This window comes from Sorghum bicolor, chromosome 7 (assembly GCF_000003195.3).
Source record: "Sorghum bicolor cultivar BTx623 chromosome 7, Sorghum_bicolor_NCBIv3, whole genome shotgun sequence".
NCBI classification, from domain to species: domain Eukaryota; kingdom Viridiplantae; phylum Streptophyta; class Magnoliopsida; order Poales; family Poaceae; genus Sorghum; species Sorghum bicolor.
This window is the reverse complement of record NC_012876.2, coordinates 1,853,964-1,878,357: the sequence shown is the minus strand read 5'-3', so window position 1 is coordinate 1,878,357 and position 24,394 is coordinate 1,853,964. Positions and strand designations below refer to the sequence as shown.

The following is a 24,394-nucleotide window of genomic DNA, read 5'->3' as shown; positions in this document are numbered from 1 at the left end:
TGAGATAAGTTTTAGATTTTTTGTTATAAAATTAGCACAAGTAGTTAATTCATCCTAAAGCTTGTACCAGCTCTGGTCTAGCCAACAATCAGCATGAGGTGCGGAACCTAGACACGCGTGGGATTGCCAGCCTCGCCAGAGAGCTACTGCCGACCACCCGGAACGCAGAGGGCGGATCTCGTGCACGTGTAGGGAGGAGTCGGAGACAGTCCGGCTCTGGAAAGCTCGTGTAGGAGAAAAAACTAGTGTGGCTAAACAAAAAGTTGTTTTTGAAGGATAATAATATTAAAAATATTATGCTAAAAATAAATAAAATATTAGAAGTGTACTTATCTTTGAAAGAAAGTCTAGTCGGTGACGACAAAATTGTCCGGCCCTCGAGCTTTTCGACTTGTCATGACGGTGGTCGCTGTTGTCATAGCGTCGTTCTTCGCGGCGATTATTATTGCGACTGGTGGTCAAAGCAAGTAGGCCAAACAATTCGGTCGATGGCCCGAGCAGGTCGGTGTTGTCGATCTGCCTCCCTTTGTAGCAGGGAAGCGTGCGACGCGTTGTCGGCGTGGTCGGAAACGTTGCTGGTGTGGTCGAAGTCGTAGCCAGCGTGGTTGGAGCTGCAGCCGACGTCGGTGAAGAAGTGATCGGCACAGATTGGATCTACGCCTCCTTCGCGGTCGTGGTGGTGAAGCTGTTGAAGCTGACGGTGAACGTGAAGCCGCCCGCCATGGCCACGAACTTTGGGATGATGGCCATCTTGTTCGTCTAGGAGAGCTGTACGCACACCCCCTACCTGGCGCGCCACTGTCGACGAAAGCTAGTCGGCAGTCTACCTTGGGGTATACCCACGGTAGTAGTTTATTGGTAGACGGTGCGCAAACTACGAACTCGATGGTGACGCAAGACACGGACAAGCTTTTTATCCAGGTTCGGCCGCCGAGTTGGCGTAATACCTACGTCCTGCGTCTGGTTGTATTGATTTGTGTTGAGAGAATATGATGTATGATCTGTCCTCTAGGGGACCCCTGCCCCTCCTTATATATCCTGAAGGGACAGAGTTACAAGCAAAGTATCCTATTTGGTACAAAATCTTGTAGCCTTGCGGTGCACGCCGACCAGTCGTGCGCCGCACGTCTTCATCTTGTGGGCCGAGCCACCACTGATGGTGCGGCCCATATAGGCCCATGAGGGTATAGGGGTTTATACCCCCACAATCATCATCATAAATGTCAATGAGAACTTTCTAGGTCTAACAGATGAAGCAATGCAATAACTCTTGTATGCAGCAATTGATTAGATGAGTTCAAAAAAGAGATTGTAGTTCTAAAGTTGTCAATGAGAGGAGTAACATTAACCAATGCTTCCTTAAAAATCAGATTAATAATATGACAAACACATCTTTGATGCAAAAACAGATTAGCACCTAATTACTCTTTCAGTGTAGGTTTCAGTTTATCCATTGTATTTTTATTGGCAGATGCATTATATAAAGTCACAGAGAACACCTTGTTAAGTATACCATACTCAACAAGGACAGATTTAACACGCTTAGCAATGTTATCAACATTATGTGAGACATCAATCAACCTTAAATCAAGTACTCTTTTCTCTAATTGCCAATCACCATTAATGAAATGAGCCACAACAAAAAGATAATCTTCTTTGCCCTTTCCAGACCAAATGTCAGAGGTAACAGGAATAGATGACACAATATTATCTTGCAAACAAGCAATCAACTTTTCACATTGCGCATTAAAGTACTTAAACAGATCTCTACCAGTTGTTTGCTTAGACACAGGATTAAAAGCAGGATTATGAGCCTTCTTAATGTACTCTTTAAATGCTTCTATTTCACCAACCATTAAGGACAAATCTAGCCTAGCAAGCGTACGAACAAGCTCAACACGAGCAAGATTAGAATTGGAACTCCAGCTTCTAACAGTTCCATCAAGATTAAAACCAATATGAGTTTGAGACATGCGACATTTCTCACGACGCTGAACACAAATCTTAAGATGTTGAGTAAGATGCCCAGTTCCATTAGTAGAATAAGTAGAGTATTGCCTCTTGCCGTGTTTGCAAATAGCAGCATACCTGACAAGATTTTTCTTACCTGGCACCTTCTTGAAAAGCTTGTCAAAATCATCCCAGACAGCAGAGATAGAAGGCCGATTGGAGCCTGCTACCTCACTGTCACCCTCGGCACCGTCGCTATCAGGAATGGTCGCATATCCACCTCCACTAGGAGGACCTCTTGGTCACACGGATGGGCATCAGCAGCAGACTGACCAAATAGCTCGGTGCAGTCCTCATGGACATTTTCCTCCTCATCACCCCTGGTAAACCCACACGTCCGCAGCTTATCGTTCTGGGAATGATCAAACTCCCCTTCATCGTGGACGCGTGCGCCAGGGGCCATACTAGCCCTAGTCGTCTCTGGTTCCTCGACGGCTGCATCATTCAAGAAGTTGATTAGGGTTAGGGATTAGGCATCGATGAGAACGACGGATAGAAGATGGAGGGGATTAGGGTTAGGGTTTGCACTTACCTCTAGAGCCGGAGCGTCGGAAATGACGACGAGATGCATGCCCCTGGTACCTCAACGGAGACCGGAGCCCCAGAGGTGGCGGTGGCCGATGATGAGAATGGCGGACAGAAGACAGAGAGCAGTCGAGGATGCCAAGAATGATTCTCAATTAACTCTCAGGAATGAAGAACAAGGGAACATATAGAGATTGAGGGCGGGAACCACCACATCTAACAGAGAGAAGAGGGAGATTGAGGGCAGAGAGGGAAGAGGGGAAACCAAGGAGATTGAGTGCAGAACCCACCGGATCTGATGACCCATTACCCGCAGAAGAACACCATGGACACGGCGGAGCAGGGGGAACGAGTCGATTGCAGGCGAGCGGGCGAGAGCGAGGAGCGACGGTGAGCTAGCGAGAGCAGACGAGCAAGCGAGGAGCGGCGCAACTGCGCGAGGGAGACGATAGGTCGAGTGGAGGCCTGGACCTGGATTAGGGTTCGGAGAGTGGAGGAGGCCGCGACGGAACCCTTATATACCCCCTCCTCCCCAATCCAATGGCTCTCTCCCCTCCTTCCCAATCCAAAACGGGTCGTGCCCGGGCCGCCTCCTTAGCCCAAGCACGGGCACGACAATGGGCCGAGCCACGCATGGGCATGGCTGGGGCAGGCTAGGGCCGGGTTAGGGCCGTGCTTTTCAACTTCGGGCTCGGGCGAGTCCGTTGTTTCACGCGGCCCGTTTGGAAAACTTTAGAAAGAAGTGAGTGGAGAATGCCCTCAACTTAGTACTTTACTTACAATGATTCGTTGGCGGTTATATAAAATAATATAAAGAGATTTCCCAAACTATAAATGATATGAAGCAATATATAATCACTTAATCAGCACACGCTGAATTCTCTGGTATTGGAGGATCGACCCAATAAATTAATAACTTGTGCACACGCTTATTAGTAGTCGAAATTCTGGTAGGTGGTGTAAGTTTGTCCGAACTGCCACCACGCCGGCACGACGTCCTTGAAGACGAGGTTCTGGCCGCCGGTGGAGACGAGCGCGAAGCTGAGGCCCTGTCCGACGAGCCCGCCGGAGAGGCAGTGCCAGTTGGCGCCCCAGTTCCTGTACATGGGGATCCAATCCGTGTTGTTGCCCTTCACCGCCATGCTCTGGATGGAGCCGCTGCCGGCGACGTTGGTGACGAGCACCATGTAGAAGCCGTTGAAGCCGGCCATGGTGAAGCGCACGCCGCCGCTCTTCCAGCACTTCACTCGCTGGTAGAGGACGTTGATGACGCCGGCGCTGTAGATGCCGATGTTCTCCCAGGCGGGCTGGGACATGTCGAAGTGGGGCCGTGGCGGGGCGCACCAGCCGCCGGCGGGGAGGTCTCCGACGGCGGGGAGGTCCCAGTTGGGCGGGCAGAAGTTGGTGGCGGAGACGACGACCCAGTTGTTGCCGGGCTTGCACCACTGGGTCTTGCTGCTGTCGCAGATGATGACGTAGCACTGCCCGCACGACGCGCCGTCGTTGAAGAGCGCCGTGCTCAGCGCGGCGTTGTTGATGCCGTAGCCCTGCTCGTACAGGTCGCTGTACCCACACGCGCCACCTGCATGTATGCGTGCCAAGGTTTTAAATAGCGGGCTAAGGTGTTTAGCGGTTTATGTCTAAAACAGCTAATAGCGGAGCTAAATCGGGCTATAGCGAGATATAACGGCTAAATTGTACATGAATACAAATAGCGGTACCCTACTTCAAAAGGCTATAGCGGCAGCTATAGCGGGAGATTTAAAACCATGATGCGTGCTCATCGATCAGATCAGTATGTGTGGCAATGCATGCATGCGTACCCTGAACAACACAAAGACAAAGGTATAGTATAGCTAGGTTATTACCCATTGTGTCGGAGCCGTCAGCACCGCCGTAGAACGTGGCGGTGGCCGGAAGCCAGTCGCCCGATCTCACCGGAGAGACGAAGAGCGCAACGGCGACGGCGAGTACCAGCTGGTGGAGGAAACGTTTCCCCATCTTGCTCGGAAACGGCTGGCGATCGATCGATCCCTGCGGCAGCTGCTACTAGCTAGCTAGAGAGTAGAGACAGTAGACAGGTCTGGAGCTTGGAGGTGAGGAATGTCCGCAGCAATGGTGGCGCTTATATAGCTTCTAGGGTTAGGGTCCAGCTGGAGGAGATGTACGTATAGGCCGGCAAAGAATCTGATATTAGAAAGATTATTCCAATAGAAATGCATTGCTGCATGCACGGTTATCCCATCATCACATATTTGAAACGGACAAACACTGTTCCAACGACGATCGCATGCATGCACAATATGTATGGCGCGCTCCAACGACCAGAGATTGACTTGAGGGTTGTTTTATTTAATTAAGACTAATGCTATCTAACAACCAAGTATTGAAATGCTCGATTTTTCCTCGCCTGCGCGCCCTCTCTCCGGCCTCCTCCCTCTTTTCTTCTCCAAATTTAACGGTCTTACAAGGAGAAATAATCAGAGGAGGCAAGCCGGTCAAGCGATGGAGACGGCGAGAAGCCGGCATTCACATCCTGGCGACGGCGAAGGCAGCCGGGTTAGGTCAGGATGGAGGCAGCCGGGCCCAAGTCAGGGTGAAGACGCCCATGGCTAGACTCTAGAGCGCCGCGGAAGAAGGAGGCAGGGAGGGGAAGAAGATGGGGGCAAAGAAAGAAGAACAACAGTAAAGGAAAAAAATTGAGTGTTCAAACACTCGGTTGATTGGTAGATGGACTCATTAATTAATGATCGATATATCTGCATGTCTGTTGTCTGAGCAGCACTACTACTACTTGTAGAAAGCAATTATATTTCCGTGCTCATAGTAGCTAGCTGGTGTACTGCATGTACAACTTGCAACAACCTCACTCGCATCTCGCTCAAATTTTCTCAACTCTATTATTGTAGACAAACAAAGATGCACCGAAGGTCGTTACGTACAGTTCGTCATTTTATTATGTCTTTGATCTTGAAACATTCCCCTTATTGGGTATCTTCGTCCCATTGTTTGGTTCAGTATATATACTCCAGCATATATATGCTATCATACACTATGTATATTCAATGAGAATAATTAATTCTGCAGCATGAAAAGGAAGACGACCCAAAACATTTCATGCACGCAAGTACATATAAAATTGTGTTTGACTAGTACTCTGGTTACTACTCGATAATTCTTTATGTTCACCATTTTTCTTTCAATCAGTAGGTTATTATATAAATAGATAATTAAGTGCCGGTACCAGCTGCTAATTATAATTAAAACGTGAAGTGTTAAACTGCTCAACGGCTTTGGAATCATACTATTGCAGAGGCAGGTAGCTTCTCCCTAACAATTGGTGAACTGAACTATGCAATTCTTTTTCGTACGAACTAAACATTTAAATAGCACAATGGTACCTTGACTTTTCTTATTATACATTTATAGATTTTTATTTACAAATAAAATTTTCTTGTATCTTTTATTTATTCCCCATTGTAAGTCATGTCTTCATATGTTTGAGCTTAACACGTTTTCATATGTACACCATTGTATCCTAAGGCACGAACTCCGTACAATATTGTTGAATGGTTCCTTAAAGTTATTGTCATCTCCCTCTCCTATTCTTTTCCCCGCTCATATATCGTGTCTTCGCAACTTTAGGTGAGTCCCAATCAAAGAAGCCTTCAGGGTTCTCTTAAGATATAACTGTATTTCCTTTTGTTGTGTGCCGAGCTATCGACGAAAGTCGGTCGGCAGTGTACCTAGGGGTATGTCCAAGGTAGTAGATTGTTGATAGACAGGTACGTAAGCTACGAACTAGATGGTGACACAAGACACAAACAAGGATTTTATCCAGGTTCGGCCACCGTGAGGGCGTAATACCTACGTCCTACGTCTGATTTTATTGATATGAGATGTAATGTGTTCTCTGACTGTCCTCTAGTGGACCTCTGCCCCTCCTTATACATCGTGAAGGGACAGAGTTACATGTATAGTATCCTATTTGGTATAATATTTTCTTGTAGCCTTGGGGTACACGCTAACCAGCGTTGTGCGCCACACGTCTTCATCTTGTGGGTCGGGCCACCTCCGATGGTGCGGTCCATGTCGACCCATGAGGGTATAGAGGTTTATACCCCCACAGCTAGTCCCCGAGCTCCATGTATTGTGATGCGACACGCCATCTTGAGCTTCTTTGACCAATGAGGATTGACATCTCCGACCAGCAGGGATAAGTCGCTCGAATAGTTGCGATAGTAGTTCGGAAGACAATCGACCACCATTGACACCGAAGAAGTAGGTTGTCCAAATAGTGCATGGTGCTCTTGAGAAAAAAGATTTCTTTCTTGATAAAGTATGCCCACTTTACTTTTTTCAAAAGTATAGGCTTTCAAAAAAGCAAGTGTGTCCACTTAGTCCCCGAGTCTGGTAGTAGGTGATGTAGGCACGTGGTACCAGGGTCTAAAAAGAAAAATCTATATAGAAATTCTGATACTCAGATGCATCGCCAGGTGCATCGTACCGATGTAGTCCCTGAGCTTACTAGAAGGCAAAGTATGAGCCTTATAGCAAGGTCTAAAAAATTAAAATCGCCCCTCAGTTGTATATGAGTTCAATTCATATGTAACTGAGAAGAGCAGTCCCCAAGCTGTGGTTCGAGAGTGATCAAAGCAAGCCCCGAGCACAGCGTAGAGACTGGTCGACAAGTCCTCGAGCGTGGTTGGAAACGTAAACGTGCTCGGTGGTCGGCACAGTCCCCGAGCATAGCGTAGAGACTGGTCAACAAGTCCCCAAGCGTGGTTGGGAATGTAAACATGCTCGGTGGTCGGCAGAGTCTTCGAGCACAGCATAGAGACTAGTCGACAAATCCTAGAGCGTGGTTGGGAACGTAAACATGCTCGATGATCGGAGCAGTCCCCGAGCACAGGGTAGGGAATGGTCGACGAGTCCCCGAGCGTAGCTTGTTGACTGGACTATACTCTTGAAAAATAAATATAGAGAATAGGTAGTACATGATGTATAAATAATCTCTAGATAAAAAATCAGCACTGGTGTAAAATTTTAGCTTTTATGTTATATTTAAAGTTAACACGAGTAGTTAATTCATCATAGAGCTTGTATCAGCTCTGGTCTAGCCAACAATATAGAGCATGAGGTGTGAAACCTAGGCACGCGTAGGATTGCCAGCCTCGCCAGAGAGCTACTACCGACCACCCAGAACGTGTGGGGAGGAGTCGGAGACAGTGGCGGCTCTGGAAACTCGTGTAGGAGAAAAAACTAGTCGGCTAACCAAAAAGTTATTTTGAAGTATAATAATGTTAAAAATATTATGCCAAAAATAAATAAAATATTAAAAGTGTACTTATCTTTGGACAGAAGTCTGGTTGGTGATGACAAAATTGTTCGGCCCTTGAGCTTTTCCGACGTGTTGTCATGAGGGTGGTCACGATTGTCGTAGCGCCGTTCTTCGTGGCGATCATTATTGCCATATGACAGATGGTCAAAGTAGGCTAAGCAACCTGGTCAATAGTTCAAGCAGATCGGTGTCACCGATTTGCCTCCCTGGTAGAGCGGCGACGCATTGTCGACGTGGTTGGAGCCGCGATGCGTGGTCTGCGTTGTCCGAGCAAGGAAGCGGAGACGCGTTGTCGGCGTGGTCGGAAACGTTGCTGGAGTGGTCGAAGCTGTAGCCAGCGTGGTTGGAGCCGCAACCGATGTTGGTGAAGAAGTGATCGGCGCAGATCGGATCTGCACCTCCTCCACGGTCATGGCGGTGAAGCTATTGGAGCCAGGGGTCCACGTGATCTAGCCGACGGTGAACGTGAGGCCGTCCGCCACGGCTGCGGAGTCGAGGATGATGACCATCTGGTTTGCCTGGAAAGCTATACGCACACCCCCTACCTGGCGCGCTACTGTCGACGAAAGCTGCTCGGCAGTCTGCATAGGGGTATGCCCAAGGTAGTAGATTTTTGGTAGACAGATGCGTAAGCTACGAACTAGATGGTGACGCAAGACAGACAAAGATTTTATCCAGGTTTGACCACCGTGAAGGCTTAATACCTACGTCCCGCGTCTAATTGTATTGATATGAGATGTAATGTGTTCTCTGACTTGTTCTCTAGAAGACCCCTACCCCTCCTTATATATCGTGAAGGGGCAGAGTTACATATATAATATCATATTTGGTACAATATCTTTTTGTAGCCTTGCGGTACACGCTAACCAGCGTTGTGCGCCACACGTCTTCGTCTTGTGGGCCGAGCCACCTACGATGGTGCGACCCATATCGACCCATGAGGTTATAGAGATTTATACCCCCACACGAGACCTATGTGCATTCTACTTGGCGAACAACACGACGATGAGGTGGTGAAGAAGTAATGAGGACCTACTCCCTCTGTTCCAAAATAATTGTCGTTGTCGCTTCAAAAAAATAACTTTGATTAAATATATATATTAAAAGATATTAATATTTATATTACACAATTAGTATCACTGAAAGATCTTTGAATCTAGTTTTTTTTGCAAATTTATTTAGAGATACAAATATTACACATATTTTCTATAAATTGAGTCAAACTTGTGACACGAAAACCAAAAATGACACTTAATTTGTGACAACGCCACAAAGACTCCCATGTTCCATGCGCAAAGATTTTTTCCCTTTATATACATATCTGATATCCTTCACACTATTGGGAAGTTGATGTTTTATGTTATTGCACGGAATGTTATAAAAAGTGTATTCCCATCCAAGCATGAGTACATGGTCCTAATTTTAGTTTTGTAATTATGTGTTTTTAAAATTCTTCACGGACTCCATTAGGTTCAATAAGGTCATCCTCAATGGAGGTTTCATGACTAGTTTCCAACACATCTATATTTTGAAAACAGTGCAGAAGAGTTTTATGGAGATGAAACTCTCTCTACTCCCATAAAACTCTTATCATCTATCTCTTCATTAATTCAGTATCATATCAACATATTTAATGTATATGAAACTCTAATGAAACCCCATTGAGACTGGCCTAATCTGCACCATTACCATCTAGACACATTCAAGATCAACAACATATGTCTCTTCTACTTTTCAATAATTTTATTCCAAATTTAGCTATTTATTTGTTGCACTTGATGTGGACTTGTTTATGTATGTATTTTGTTTCTCAATTCATATGAATCCTAAATTACTAATAATTTCCTATATCTTTTAAGTATTAGTTTAACTATATATAATTTATCCGTCGTGTTTTGGTCTGTTTGCGACCAGAGCATTGTAGATCTTTATGGTGTGTAGCCGATTTTTGCGTCAACAACTATATTTGAAATATACATCAACTCTTTTGGTGACTATCAAATTTAAAAATACACAACATATGTGCAAGCCCATAACTTCTACATTTGTACTATGCATTACAATAATTGGTTTTATCATAGTAATCTAGTTTTCGTTGTTTGTTATTTGCATTTTCTAGAGACTCCATTTTAAGGAGCTTCGTGTTTTATTTATTGGTTAAACTATGACTTTTAGCCTTGGATGACTTTGAAGATCATCCAACAGACGAACAAGAGAGAAATAATCCTGTACAATAACACCAATTGTAAGGGACTCAAAGAGGACTAACATGTCAGATAAGTGAGGTAGTATTTCTATTTAGATCTTCAGGAGACCCAAAGAGGGCGTACATATCTAAAAAGGTTTGTGATATATAGTATTTCTAATTTAGATCTTCAGGGGCTCAGATGTGGTAGGGGGGCTTGAGCCCCTAGTACAAGGTAGGTCTCAGCCTGAATTGAACCTCACACAATTATGCTGAAGTGAGCTTTGCATTTGCCATTTTTAAACATAAATCGAACCTCACTTAAATGTAAACCACTCATCCTCTCTATTTAATGTCCACATACTTGCTGAACTATTGCATAGAGCTTTGATTTGCACAAGCAGCCGTGGCATGGACATCAAGATGACCTGTATCACACAGTATGGCAGTACCAGCAACGAGATATAATTACTTTGCACAATTTCATAATTATGGATTATATGTTTGATCTATAAATTTATTGAACTACTTGAACATCTCTTTTCATTGCAGACCAAATAGTAGGGTTCCTACCAGCATGCAAAGGAGTATGCCACGGTGATCAATGAGGTACAAAATATATACATCTGCCAATTATAGATAGCAAATCTAATCTATATGATCTTAGAATTTTAGTACACATATCGTTTTAGTTTACTACTCTATGGTACGTGAAATGAAAAATTTAGTGCAAGTATAGAGAACAACACATTTTGTGTGAGTGTTCACTATCGGAATATTAGAACCTCATTTAAATATAAGTACCCAAGACGCTACTACATAGTAATAGTTTTGATAGTCAATGGTATATTATCAGTATTTAACCCTATGTCGTAATGTCGAAGGGAGGGGGGCACAACCCCCTACCCCAAATCCAATACCCTTCCATATATATTTCATCATTCCAAATTGCTAAGCAGTAGCCCAGTTAGCCAGTTAATATTGTTATTCATGCTTTGATTCCATGTCATCATCGATCTATATTAATCTCTAATAGCATCTTATATAATTAAGAGTTAGATATCTCTATTATATTTTCCATCTCTTTTAATTTTTGTAGGGCCTACCAAACATCTAGTGTGTCCCCACAATACACCCTCTAATAATTTAGTGTTTTGCTTGTTTGCTGCCTCCAAAATGATCTCCAATAATATCTATATTAGTTAGGATTAATCATTTTGTTATCTTTCTTGCCTCATTTGTTGTTGTTACTATGATTACTTTTCTAGGCTACAAAATATATTGATCCAGTGAAGGTTAGAGACCTAGCTAAGGCTAATTGTTTCTTTAAAATCTTTTGCTCTCTAATATTCAGTGTTTTATATAGATTTTCAAGTTTCTTTTGCATTTTAACAAACATTTATTTGATTATTTTGTATACTCTTGTTGTGTACGTATTTTGTTGTATGTGATTGTTGTCGGACGGCTCCCCTATGTTCAAACCTTAGCTCCACCCTTGGCCATCACCATCATTGTCATCTCCCCAGGCACACCAGTACTGAATCACCACTAGCAATTGTGTACTCTTGTCGTGTATATATTACTTAACTTTGTTACTGTTGTTAATTGCTTTCATGGCCCATCCAGCCATCCATGGATTGAAAATTTTGCAAGCATCATCAAAGATTGGAGGTCTTTGTAGTCGTAGTTGAACTTGGCCTCGTGAACTTTGAGAGTTAGTTTAGGTTTAATAATGGTCTTTGTAACTTGTGCCTCTCACAAAACATAAGATATACAACTAGTCTTGGCATGTATGATGCTTATATTTGAAAAGAAACAATTATTTGATTGATTTGCAACAGATACTCTTCTGCCATAAAAAAATTGTGACAATTTAATTTTCTATATTAAATTGCCATGTTAGATCCTAATAATTGCCACATCATATGATAATAATATCTTATGGTGTTTTATTATTCTACATGGCACCTGCATAGTCATCCATGGTCAATGTTTTGCAAAATTTTCTCTACTTAATAACAACAAAAATCGAGCGCCATAAATCAATGATGCAAGTATGAACGTCACAAAAATTATGATGAGAATATATTTTTGTCACAGAACGAATCTTTAGCTAAGGGGAACAGGCAATGGATATATTTTCATGGCACGTGTGTCACAAATTGTGAAACATGGCATGATTTCTAGTTTCACGACATGAATGCAACGCCACAGGTCATATCTCTTGTAGTGTAGTATTTGGAATCAACTCTTGGATTAAATTTGAACCATTAGATCATAATATATATTAAACAGTGTGTCGCCGCCTCCTTGTTCTTTTTCAATTAATCTCATAATTTTAGACCCTCTCAGAAACATCAATGCTCGTTTAACACTATTATTATATAGATATTCTAGACTTGCTCCCCCCAACTCAATCTGTCGAAAAATTGTTGCATATGATATCATCTATTTCCCCCAATAGTTAATTCATTTGAGAATTCAACAACACATTAGAAGGAACGAAGTCACCACAGGCGCCTTGCTAACGATGGGGATGTCGCCTACTACTGAAAGCATAGTGTCGTTAAATCCTGAAATAAATTTAGAAAAATACAAGCATTTATGCTAAGTCGAGGACTTGAACCCGGGTAGGCAGGTTCCACCATAAAAAACCCAACCAGCTCGCATGCACTTCTGTATTAATTTTACTAATAGTTCATTGTTATTTTTTCAATATTCTACTTATTCTTTTCATAGACAATTATATATAGCAAGAGACACAAACTGCCGGTAGCAACAGCTGAGAGAATATCCTCGTAGAGGCAACTAAGCTTTCCTCTAAAGCCTCTGACTACTGCTGAAATGAACGACATTATTGATAACTTTTTTAAACATTTCAATTGTCAAACAATACACCCTTATGGTCAGATCATGAGGTCAACCAACTAGAAGCTAAGAAAACCTACATCATTATCAGCAGGCTGCACCATTTTCTTAATTTGGAGAGGGGGCAGGATACATCATTATCCGGATACACTTCTTCTGGATATTGTGTGTAAATTGTATTTTGAATTATAGTGAGTTTTCCACAGGTTAAAAAACATAAACTAGATTATCTTATGAAGAGACCAAATTACCATATGTGATGCTTTACTTTGTTCACACACACAAAACGACTTGTCCGTATTCATTAATGCAAGTCCTTGCAAGGAGAGAAACATGGCGAATGACACTTCTCGCTGCGAGATTGAAATTATTGTACCACCATTGAGAAAAACATGCATATGCTTCGTTTATAACCCTTTTGTTTATCCTGGATTATTCTATGTCTGCTGCATCCACCAGTTCAATAATAAGCTCATCATTAGTCATAAGTTATAAACCATGCATGGAGTAGTGGTGCTCATCAGCTCATCAGCCCTATCGGTTCCAAACATAACCGAAGCAGCTAGGTTTGTTTAATGGCAACATAATCATGCAACGGCGCCCTAAGGGACCTCCTCGCCGGGTAGCTTAATTAATCTCAATCATGAAACAGCTTAGTTAACGTTGAACTCCTCACCGTGTTCTGAGGCACCTAACAGTAGTAGTTTTATCCATCATCACTCACCACGGTTGAACAGGATTCAAATATAAGCATGTTTATTTAATTGGAAGAGATGTTTAGGAGAGAAAGAAAGAACGGTAATGTAGAGTGTTTTGGGAGAACATTTTTTATTTAAGCTGAAACATTTTAAGCTAGAACGGATTCGGAATATTTGTTATTAAGCTAGAATATTTGTTATTAAGTTGGACTCTATATAGAGCATATATAGCAATGAGAGACAAAAGTGCCAGTAGCAACTGCTAAGCGAATCCGTTCAGAGGCAGCTAGCTTAATTTGCTCTAATTAACTTCTGACAACTGGTGAAATGAACATTGATTTTTTTGGACCAATTAATCATTTCATTTGCCAGATCATGAGATCAAAACAACCAACTAAAAAACTTAGAACCATACAGCATTGTCAGCAGGCTGCACTTTCTTTTTTCCTTGGAGGGGCGAGGATACACTTCTAGTTGGTTGACCTCATGATCTGACAACAGGATGATTGTTTGACAATTGAGATGTTTAATTGGTCCAAAAAGAACCAATGTTCATTTCACCCGTGGTCAGAATCTTAGAGCAAATTAGCTTAGCTGTCTCTCTGCAAGGATTTCCACAGCAGTTGGTACCTGCACTTGTCTCCAATTGCTACATATAATTGTCTACTGATTCATTGAAAGAACAATGATGAGGTACAATATTTGAAGAATAACACTGAAGTACTAGTAAAATAGAGAAATACTAGCTCCCACGTACATCAGGTCCAATTGAAAATTGGGTTGTAAGATTGTAGGTAGCTGGCGTATATATATTGAGTTTATCGGTTGCATCATGAAACGATCTGGTGTGAAATCTCAAATCTGTTGCATCTTCCTTTTAATTTTCTCTTTAATATGTTGTTGAATTCTCAAACAACATTGGGACAAATATATAGAAACTTTGTAGCGTACAGAAACGATCTTTAGGGCCGGTTCATAAAACTGTTGCTATATATGACATCCATTGTGTAAAGGTAGGCCCTTTGTAGCGTCGGGCATTGAACCGTTCTTGAAAAAAGATTTCTAGAGACACTTTTATTAAGAAAATGACTGCTGAAAATATGTTTTAAGGAGGGCAGTTGCTTTACGACAATTGCCCTTGAAACTGTATTTTTATTGACGGTCCTTGTAAAGAGATTTTCAGTGGAGGTTGATCTCTATGATAACCACCTCTAAATCATGTTTCCAGATGTGGTTGCCTTAATGAAATCATCCTTGAACTACTTTTTCAACGTTGGTTGTGGCAAGAAAACCATACTGAAAACATATTTTCAGCTGTTGTTGGCTTAAACGAACTGCACCTGAAAACATATTTACAGCAGTAGCAACAGTGATGGCATGTGGGCCAGCCAGCGCCATGACGACCATGAGAGGGGTAGTAGAAGAGAGATGGATCTGAGATGAACACGTACAGATTAAGGACCAAAATGAAACAGAATTTAAAGTACAGGGATTGACATGACACACCACACAAGTTCTAGTACTGGTCATGCATTTTACTTTAACTTTGTGTTTATTATTTTGTCCACACAAGAATTGCAAGTTCAATTCAATAATTTTCAGGGAGAATCGTGTTCGCTTGAGCTTATCAGTGTTTTTCCTCTAACAATAAATCAACGAACAGTATTTTCAATTATAGCTTATCAATCAAACGAACAGGCTAATACATGCCCCTGCAATAGTAATGATTCCAAGGCGTTGAGCACTTTAAAACTTCACGTCTTAATTGGCAGTTGGTACCGGCACTTGATCATTTCTATATATGGTAACGGTATGATCCAAAGAACAATGTTGAACATAAAGAATTGTCTGATTGAAAACGGGACGGTCGGAATGTATGTGCCAAAACAATTGAGCGGTTGCATATGAGTTGCATCGAATCTTCTTCTTTATATATATTCCGCAGAACTAATTATTCTCATGGAATATATTTAATAATGTCAACGAAGATACTCGCCAATAAGGGGAATGTTTCAAGATAAAAGACACAGAATAAAATGATGAAGTGTACGTGCGTAACCCTCATGAAACAAACGAGTAAAGTGGCTCGCTACAACAACAAACATCGATTGAGTGTGGTTACACGTAAATGATGAAGCGTGCTTAACCTTCATCAAACAAACGAGTAAAGTGGCTCGCTACAACAACATACATCAGTTGAGTGTGGTTATGTTGTAACTGCATGCATACCAGCTTTCTAATTAGTCTCTACTATAATTGAAATCTTCTCTAGACAAATTCTACCTGCAAGATCAACGACTCACAGCACATATCCTATAGATTTAACGGCCCAGATTAGAAGTATGATCACGACCTTACACACCTCAGCCTCGCATCAAGGACCTCTCCCCCTCCCCCTCCTCCGCTGGCGCCGCCCACCAGCGGCACGTCTCCGCACTCGCGCTCCAGCTCCTCGCCTCGCCCGCCGCGGCCGCCTCGCCCGACCTCCCCGTCCACCTCGCGCACGACCTCGTGCCGCACCTCACCCGCGGCAGCCCCCGCACCATCGCCGCCGCCGCGCGCGTCATAGCCGCCTCGCCGTCCGTGGCCGTGCCTGTCCTCTTCAAGCCGCTGGCGGTGTGTCTCGCCTCTCCCAATCCTCGCGCGTCCACGGCGGCTGCGGCAGCCTTCTGTGACCTGTCGGCGCCCCCTGCTGACGCTACCCCTTTCCTGCCGCTCGCGCCCGACCTCTACAACCTGCTCACCACCTCCCGATCCAACTAGGCTCTAATCAAGGTGCTCAAGGTGTTTGCACGACTGGCTCCTCTCGAGCCCCGCCTCGCAGCTAGAATCGTCGACCCAGTCTGCCAGCTCCTCACCCGATCCGGGGCCATGTCGCTGACCTTCGAGTGCATCCGTACGGTGCTCACTGCACTGCCAGCACATGATGCCGCTGTCCGCCTCACCATTGGGAAAGCCAAGGAGTTCATTGCCGCTGATGATGATCCCAACCTGAGGTACCTGGGGCTTCTGGCTCTTGAATTGGTATGCTTGGCCCAACATATGCATCCACGGTGCATGATTGCCGGGATGCTATTGCGAAGTCACTGGGTGATGCCGACACGAACATTCGCCAGGAGGCGTTGCATCTCATTATGGGGATGGTTAATTGAAACAACGTCATGGACATTGCTGGTATGCTGATCGGTCATGTTGCTAAGTCAGACCCAGAGTTCGCAAATGACATTCTTGGTGCTGTTCTAGCAGCATGTGGGCATAATGTGTATGAGATGGTGGTGGATTTTAATTGGTATGTTTCGCTCCTGGCGGATATGGCAAGGACCCTGCATTGTGCCCAAGGGGATGAGATTGGTCGGCAGCTTGTTGATGTAGGACTGAGAGTGCAGGATGCACGGCCAGAGCTTGTCCGTTCAGCTCGAACTCTCCTGATTGATCCTACTTTGCATGGAAATCACTTCCTCTTCCCTGTTCTTTCAGCGGCTGCATGGGTTTCTGGTGAGTATGTGGACTTAACGAAGGATCCTGTTGAGCTTGTTGAAGCACTCTTGCAACCAAGGACCGGCCTTCTTCCAATTTCAGTGAGAGCTGTCTACATCCATGCAGTATTTAAAGTGATTACATGGTGTTTCTGTGTATATGTTGGGAGATTGGGTGATTCAGGCATGGCAATGGATGTCACGTTCGACAGGTTAGCTGCTGATCAAACTATTAGTTTGGACAGCAATGTTGCACTTGGGTCTGTGGGAGAGCAAGATATTGGGGCGAGCACAGTGCGAAAGGATCCTTTTTCACATGAATCTATACTTTACATGATTAACCTGATTCAAACAACAGTTGGTCCACTGATTAACTGCAATGAAGTAGAAGTACAAGATAGAGCACACAACCTGATTGGTTTTGTCCATTTAGTAAGAGAGATTCAAGAGCTGAACAAAACGAAGGTTGCTGATGGTGACAAGCCAAGCAAGGTTAGAAGAGCTTGTTAAGACTATGCGGACAGTGTTCTGTCAAGAACTAGGTCCTGTTTCTGTGAATGCACAAATGAAAGTCGCCCCTCCAGATGGCCTTGTCCTGAATGAAAATCTTGTTGAACTTGCTGGCATGATGAGTGAAGATGATTCTGCTCCCTCAACTTCAATCTTTTTCTATACTTGCAGTCGTCATTCTGTAGATACCAGAGATGAGCCTGCAGTGTCAATTTGTCCGTCTTCTCTTTCTGAGCATCGCAAGAGGCATGGGCTCTTTTATCTGCAAACAGGGAAAACTGAGGACGAGCCAAATGATTACCCTCAAGCTAATGATTCTCTACCATCTTCTAGCAATAATTCTGTTAATGATGACAAGTTGAAGACTGCTGAACTTGTATTTGGTAGGAAAAAATCGACGGCCACGAAGTCCAGACCAAAAGTAGTTAAGTTGGATACTGAGGATTTCCTCAGTTCTATGACCACGCGTGCGGCTCCGTCGCAACCAGGGATCGAAGGCTGCGATCACGGAATAAAAAAAATTGTGACAACGCAGAGAACCCCACCACCTACAATCTTGTTTTTCTTGCTTGTTTGTCCAGTAAGGCAGGTATACGCCTACACTAACTACAATCAAGTATCTTATTTTTTATGGACTTGTTACCAAAGTTACAAGACAAATGATGGGCATTTGTAGATCAGTTGTGTTTCTCAACTTTTCTACATAGCATTTGTTAAAACCAAATATATGTTCCCAAATTAAGTACCTTAATTTTCATATAGATTTTTTTGTTAGTGGGGTAGGTTTGTTTTTTAGTTTTATGATTTATTTTAGTTTTGTAATTTTTTTCTAAGAGTCACCGTAGCGTTAGCACGGGCAATATACTAGTACTAGTAGTTAAACTCGTCTTGTTTTTTACAGAAAAAGAAAACATTAGGTCAGTCTCAATGGCACGTTTCATCTCATGAATATCAAGATTTGAATAGATAAATGAAACAACTCATCTCAGTATTAATCAGGGATGAAAATGGTACGGATATTTTCCGACCGTATTCGAGACCGAATTTGTTTAGAGGGGTTGAGATCTGTCCGTATCCGAGTCTGAATGTTTAATATCCGACACCATATCCGTATCTGAATACTTAAATAATATATTTATGATGTCGACATCCAATCATATCTTATCCGATATTGTTGATATTATTCGTATTCGAATCCGAATCCGACCAAAAATATAAAAACAAATATGATATCAGTGATATCCATTCATTTCCGATCCGTTTTCATCCCTAGTATTAATGGATTGTTTTATCTCACGGTTTCATAGGCTAGATACAGCTTTAAATTATTGCACAGCACATGATCAAATGTTCCATGTGACACAACAAGACTGCACAAGCATCAAGTAGCCAAGAGGAAGCTCGATCAAGAAACTGCAACAACCTGTATCAAGAAACTATATGCAAGCAGGTTCCACTCACATACAGGAACTTGCTAGTAGAGAATATAGGCGTCATTTAGAAGTGAATATATGCAGAGATGATCTAGGCGCATTTGCCACACTATAAACCATAGAGAAGGACAAAGGCGTTGTTTAGTTCCGAAAAAATTTCGGATTTCGCTACTGTAGTATTTTCGTTTTTATTTGACAAATATTATCCAATCATGAACTAATTAGGATCAAAAGATTCGTCTCGCGATTTACAGACAAACTGTGTAATTAGGTTTTGTTTTCGTCTATATTTAATGCTTCATGCATGTGCCGCAAGATTCGATGTGATGGAGAATCTTGAAAACTTTTTGATTTCGGGCCCTGTTTAGATTGGAGATGAAAATTTTTTGGTGTCATATCGGATGTGTTGGAAGGATGTCGGAAGGGGTTTTTAGAAACTAATAAAAAAACAAATTACATAGCTCGTCAGGAAACTGCAAGACAAATCTATTAAGCATAATTAATCTATCATTAGCACATGTGGGTTACTGTAGCACTTAAGGCTAATCATAGAGTAAATAGGCTTAAAAGATTCGTCTCGTGATTTTCAACCAAACTGTGTAATTAGTTTATTTTTTTTATGTACATTTAATGTTCCATATATGTGTCCAAAGATTCGATGGGATGGATGAAAAAATTTTGGGTGGGGAACTAAACAGGGCCTAAACATGGCCAAATTCAAGAAACTTTTTTGGCGGTCATATAAGCAGGTCTTATCAGGTTCACAGATGCATCAGGTTTCAGGCTCACACATGCATCAAGATAGCATCAGGTTGCCAGATTCAAACACTTGTAATTTGTAGTGAAATAAGACATGTTGCAGCCAGTTTCTATCAATAAAGTAAATAAATTGTACTTGTCAGTACAAGATAGTAAGGTTGCAGCCAGTATGAGAAAGAGACAAATAAAGTGGGCAGCAGAAAGGCTGACCAAAATCGCTGGTAGACAGTGGTAGATTGAATTAATATAGAACATTACAGAGGATGGCTTACATATATATGGAATGGATATCAGAGGGAACTCCTCGTCATCGTCTACTAATCAGAGGAATACAGAATCAACATATATTACAGACAAAATCGTCTAGCCAATAAGAAGAATACGAGTACAAGATTCAGAAGTACCAAGAGAAATACTACATAAAGATCTGAAATCCAAAACAGCTCACCATGGATCTTGGGGGAAGTTCTAACGGGGGATAGAATTTGGTCTAGCCCCCATCCTGGTACTTGAGGTCGCTGTGGTGGCACAACATGCGGTGGTGTGGAGTTTGTAGAAGGTGGCGTCGGCCCAAAATAGGAAGTCACCGTATAGGTCAGCGCAAAAGTATGAAAACGATTGAAAACAGTCGAAAACATAATTACAATATAGAAAAACGAACACGGTTGGTTTGGGATGTTTCTACATTTTAGCAATTAAAGAGTACGAAAAATGGTTGAAAATGATTGTAAAACCAAACTGATAAATTTTTATGTTTGACGAAATTCGAAAATAGTATCATAATATAGAAAACGTTATTGTAATATAGAAAACGGTATCATTGTATAGAAAACAAAAGCGGTCGATTTGAAATATTTCCATTGCGTTTTCATCCTTAGGTGCAGGTGAGGAAGCCAACAGCAACACAGGTGATTAGGTCTGCAGCGGCGCGGGCGACCCTGCTGCCTTGCGCTAGGCTGACTGCCCCACGCTCTGGGCCTGGGCTGCGGCTCCTGCTAGGCGTTCATGGCGGCGGCGGTGCTAGAGCTTAGGGATGAAATGGTACAGATATTTTCCGACCGAATTCGTTTAAAAGGATTTAGATCTGTCCGTATCCGAGTCCGCATATTCAACATCCGATACTATATCCGTATCTGAAGATTTAAATCGTATATTTATGGTGTTGACATCTAATCCTATCTTATCCGGCATTGTTGACATTATCCGTATTCGAATCCAAATCCGATCAAAAATATAAAAACAAATATGATATCGATCCGATCCGTTTTGATGCCTACTAGAGCTCATGGGCTGGAGTCTGTCACAGCAAGAGCACAGCCTGCACTGGATCAGATGAAACAAAGAGAACCCTCTCAGCAACGCAGGTGTGTCTGGCTGTTTCCAATGTTTTGGAAATGCCGCAGTTTCTCTTTTTTCTCAAATTTTGTAAAGATTCTATTTTTTGTTGATATGTCATTCTATTTAACACATATATAAAAAACCTCTATAAAATAACCATTGAAACTCGTCTTAGTGCTACGAAGACCCGCCCGCAGATCGATCATTAAACAATGCTCAAGTCAATCTCTGGTCGTTGTAGCCATGTGCATGCGATCGTCGTTGGAACAGTATTTTTGTCTGTTTCAACCATGCATGCATTTGTATTGGAATAATCTAATGTCAGATTCTTTGCCGGCCTGTATACGTACGTACGTCTCCTCCAGCTCGAACCCTAACTCTAACCCTAGCTAGCTATATAAGCACCACCATTGCTGCAGACATTCCTCACCTCCAAGCTCTCCAAACCTGCATGTCTACTGTCTCTACATATATATCTAGTAGCTGCAGCCAGCCGTTTCCGAGCAAGATGGGGAAACGCTTCCTCCACCAGCTGCTCGCCGTCGTCCTTGCACTCTTTCTCTCGCCGGCGAGATCGGGCGACTGGCTTCCGGCCACCGCCACGTTCTACGGTGGCGCTGACGGCTCCGACACAATGGGTGGGTAACCTACCTGCCTTTATCTTTCGTTGGGTGTTCAGAGTCAGACTTTGATCTGATCAAACGAGCACGCATACACATGCAGGTGGCGCGTGTGGGTACAGCGACCTGTACGAGCAGGGCTACGGCATCAACAACGCAGCGCTGAGCACGGCGCTCTTCAACGACGGCGCGTCGTGCGGGCAGTGCTACGTCATCATCTGCGACAGCAGCAAGACCCGGTGGTGCAAGCCCGGCAACAACTGGGTCGTCGTCTCCGCTACCAACTTCTGCCCGCCCAACTGGGACCTCCCCGCCGTCGGAGACCTCCCCGCCGGCGGCTGGTGCGCCCCGCCGCGGCCCCACTTCGACATGTCCCAGCCCGCCTGGGAGAACATCGGCATCTACAGCGCCGGCGTCATCAACGTCCTCTACCAGCGAGTCAAGTGCTGGAAGAGCGGCGGCGTGCGCTTCACCATGGCCGGCTTCAACGGCTTCTACATGGTGCTCGTCACCAACGTCGCCGGCAGCGGCTCCATCCAGAGCATGGCGGTGAAGGGCAACAGCACGGATTGGATCCCCATGTACAGGAACTGGGGCGCCAACTGGCACTGCCTCTCCGGCGGGCTCGTCGGACAGGGCCTCAGCTTCGCGCTCGTCTCCACCGGCGGCCAGAACCTCGTCTTCAAGGACGTCGTGCCGGCGTGGTGGCAGTTCGGACAAACATACACCACCTACCAGAATTTCGACTACTAAACTGCACTGCTTCATAATTATATACAGTCCACAACAATATAAACTACACTGGTTTGTCTTCATTTCATCTCATTTGTAGTTTGGAAATCACTTTATTATTATTCAACCGCCAACTGATCATTGTAAACAGAGTACACTGAAAATTTATTGTAAGTACCCACCTAATCCTGTGTTTGCGGTTGATTTGATTTGTGGATTTAAAATTTCCACCCACGAATTATTCTTTTGCTTCATCGTGAAACTTTTCCACCCATGAAAACTGCATCTAGAGTTTCGATACATGCTCAAATGAGTGAGTTTTCAAATAACGTTTGGTTTATTTGATGAAATGTAACGCAATCTGTTTATTACTCGGCCGGGGGACTGGATAACGATGCAGTATGCAGTACCGCATAATCAGATACCATGCTATTCATCAGCGATACCCACCACTCGCCTCTGGCCCTTATTTGATTGCGCTGCCGCCCACCTCTACGTGTTACCGTTACACATGCAACGCCGACACTACTACAGGCGTGGAGAAGATAGAGGCAATGACGACGGGACACAGGCGCCAGCAGAGTAGTGCAGGAGGTGGATGGGTAAGGTTGAATGAAGTGGTGACGACTTAGGTCGGGAAGGGTAAGATGTAGTTGTTAAGGTGGATTAGGGTTTTTAGGCCTTTCTGTGCAACTTTATTTCTGCAATCTTTTATTTTTATTTTATAAAATATAACATATGTCCCATGTATAGGACATCTAGAGAATAGCTAGGCACACCTAAGCTCTAGGCAGCAGGTCACGAGCACAAGTCAAGTCTAGTAGTAACTAATCAAAGTGTTTGTTTTTCATACCTTTATCACTGTGATGTGTTGCTATTTAGAGGGAGAACACCCCCATTAGACTTAAACAACAATACACAGACTCACAATAAAAGGCTAACTTGTACTTAGACAATTAATACTCTTCCTTAACAGGGGTACATAAAAGACACCAAACTGTCGAGTAGTGACTGCTTCTGATATTTCTCAGTCTTCAATTATATATCCATAATTTTCACTCTATATGCAAGTGTATACTCATTAAAATTTATGAGATATACAATCACACTATACCAAATACATGAAGAACTACAAACCAATTTGATCAATACAAAATTAATCTGCACTATAATCAAATTTGAGTATACAGATGCATATGTATTAAAAAATAAAAAGAAAACCTGATATGAATTCCTTGTAATGAATCTGGCCTAATATATATATGTCTTTCTATTTATTTTCCTTCCTACACAATTGCTTAACAAGGCCCAAGAACCCAACTGAACATTTCGTGTCACTTTCGTCGAACACTTGAACTCCTATTCTCTAAGGCTCTGTTTGGTAGAGCTTCTACCGGCTCCAACTTCTCTAACGTATTCACTGTTTATGCATTGTTCACAGGAACTATTTTTCTCTCTCTCATCTTCTTCTCTCACAGAGCCAGTGGAAGTAGGTGAATTGAAGCTAGTTTTTTTTAGCTTGATCTGCTCCAACTGGCTTTGTGACAGAAGGAGATAAGAGAGAAAAAGAGTTCCTACAAACAATGAATACGTCAGAGTAACTGGACCGATGAAAACCGTGGTGGCCCAGCCGGCACAGCGGGTGTACACCAGCCCGAGCAGCGGCAGCTGTTGCAGTGTCGAGCGTGTCCGCATGGGCCGACGGCCATTGGGCGGGCAGTGAGCGCGCGGGCTCATCGGGGCAGGGCCTGCCAAGAGCAACAAATGGTATATTTTTCTAGTTTCTTTTGTTAGCTTGTTTTCGATGGTTATTAAAATATGAAAAAAATATATTTAGGAACATAAATGTAAGTTTTTTTCTCTATGTTCACTAAAAGCATAGAAAATAGTAGTATTCGA

At 43.2% G+C, this 24,394-nt stretch overlaps 2 protein-coding genes and 1 pseudogene across 2 annotated transcripts; 2 read left to right on the top strand and 1 right to left on the bottom strand.

Annotated features, from left to right (window-relative positions):
- LOC8074018 (expansin-A19) lies at positions 3,299-4,611 on the bottom strand. Its single transcript, XM_002443730.2, has 2 exons — positions 4,404-4,611; positions 3,299-4,117 (listed from the first exon to the last, which is right to left on the bottom strand). The coding sequence occupies exons 1-2, from the start codon at positions 4,534-4,536 to the stop codon at positions 3,468-3,470; spliced, it is 783 nt and encodes a 260-aa protein (XP_002443775.1). The 5' UTR covers positions 4,537-4,611; the 3' UTR covers positions 3,299-3,467.
- Positions 15,024-20,836, top strand: LOC8074017 (annotated as a pseudogene).
- On the top strand, positions 21,578-22,733 carry LOC8074015 (expansin-A19). Its single transcript, XM_002444893.2, has 2 exons — positions 21,578-21,781; positions 21,867-22,733. The coding sequence occupies exons 1-2, from the start codon at positions 21,595-21,597 to the stop codon at positions 22,514-22,516; spliced, it is 837 nt and encodes a 278-aa protein (XP_002444938.1). The 5' UTR covers positions 21,578-21,594; the 3' UTR covers positions 22,517-22,733.

Coding starts and splice junctions, on each gene's coding strand:
- LOC8074015 (XM_002444893.2), top strand. CDS start 21,595: ATGTCTACTGTCTCTACATATATATCTAGTAGCTGCAGCCAGCCGTTT. Junction 21,782..21,866: donor TGACGGCTCCGACACAATGG/GTGGGTAACCTA, acceptor ATACACATGCAG/GTGGCGCGTGTGGGTACAGC.
- LOC8074018 (XM_002443730.2), bottom strand. CDS start 4,536: ATGGGGAAACGTTTCCTCCACCAGCTGGTACTCGCCGTCGCCGTTGCG. Junction 4,118..4,403: donor TGACGGCTCCGACACAATGG/GTAATAACCTAG, acceptor GCATACATGCAG/GTGGCGCGTGTGGGTACAGC.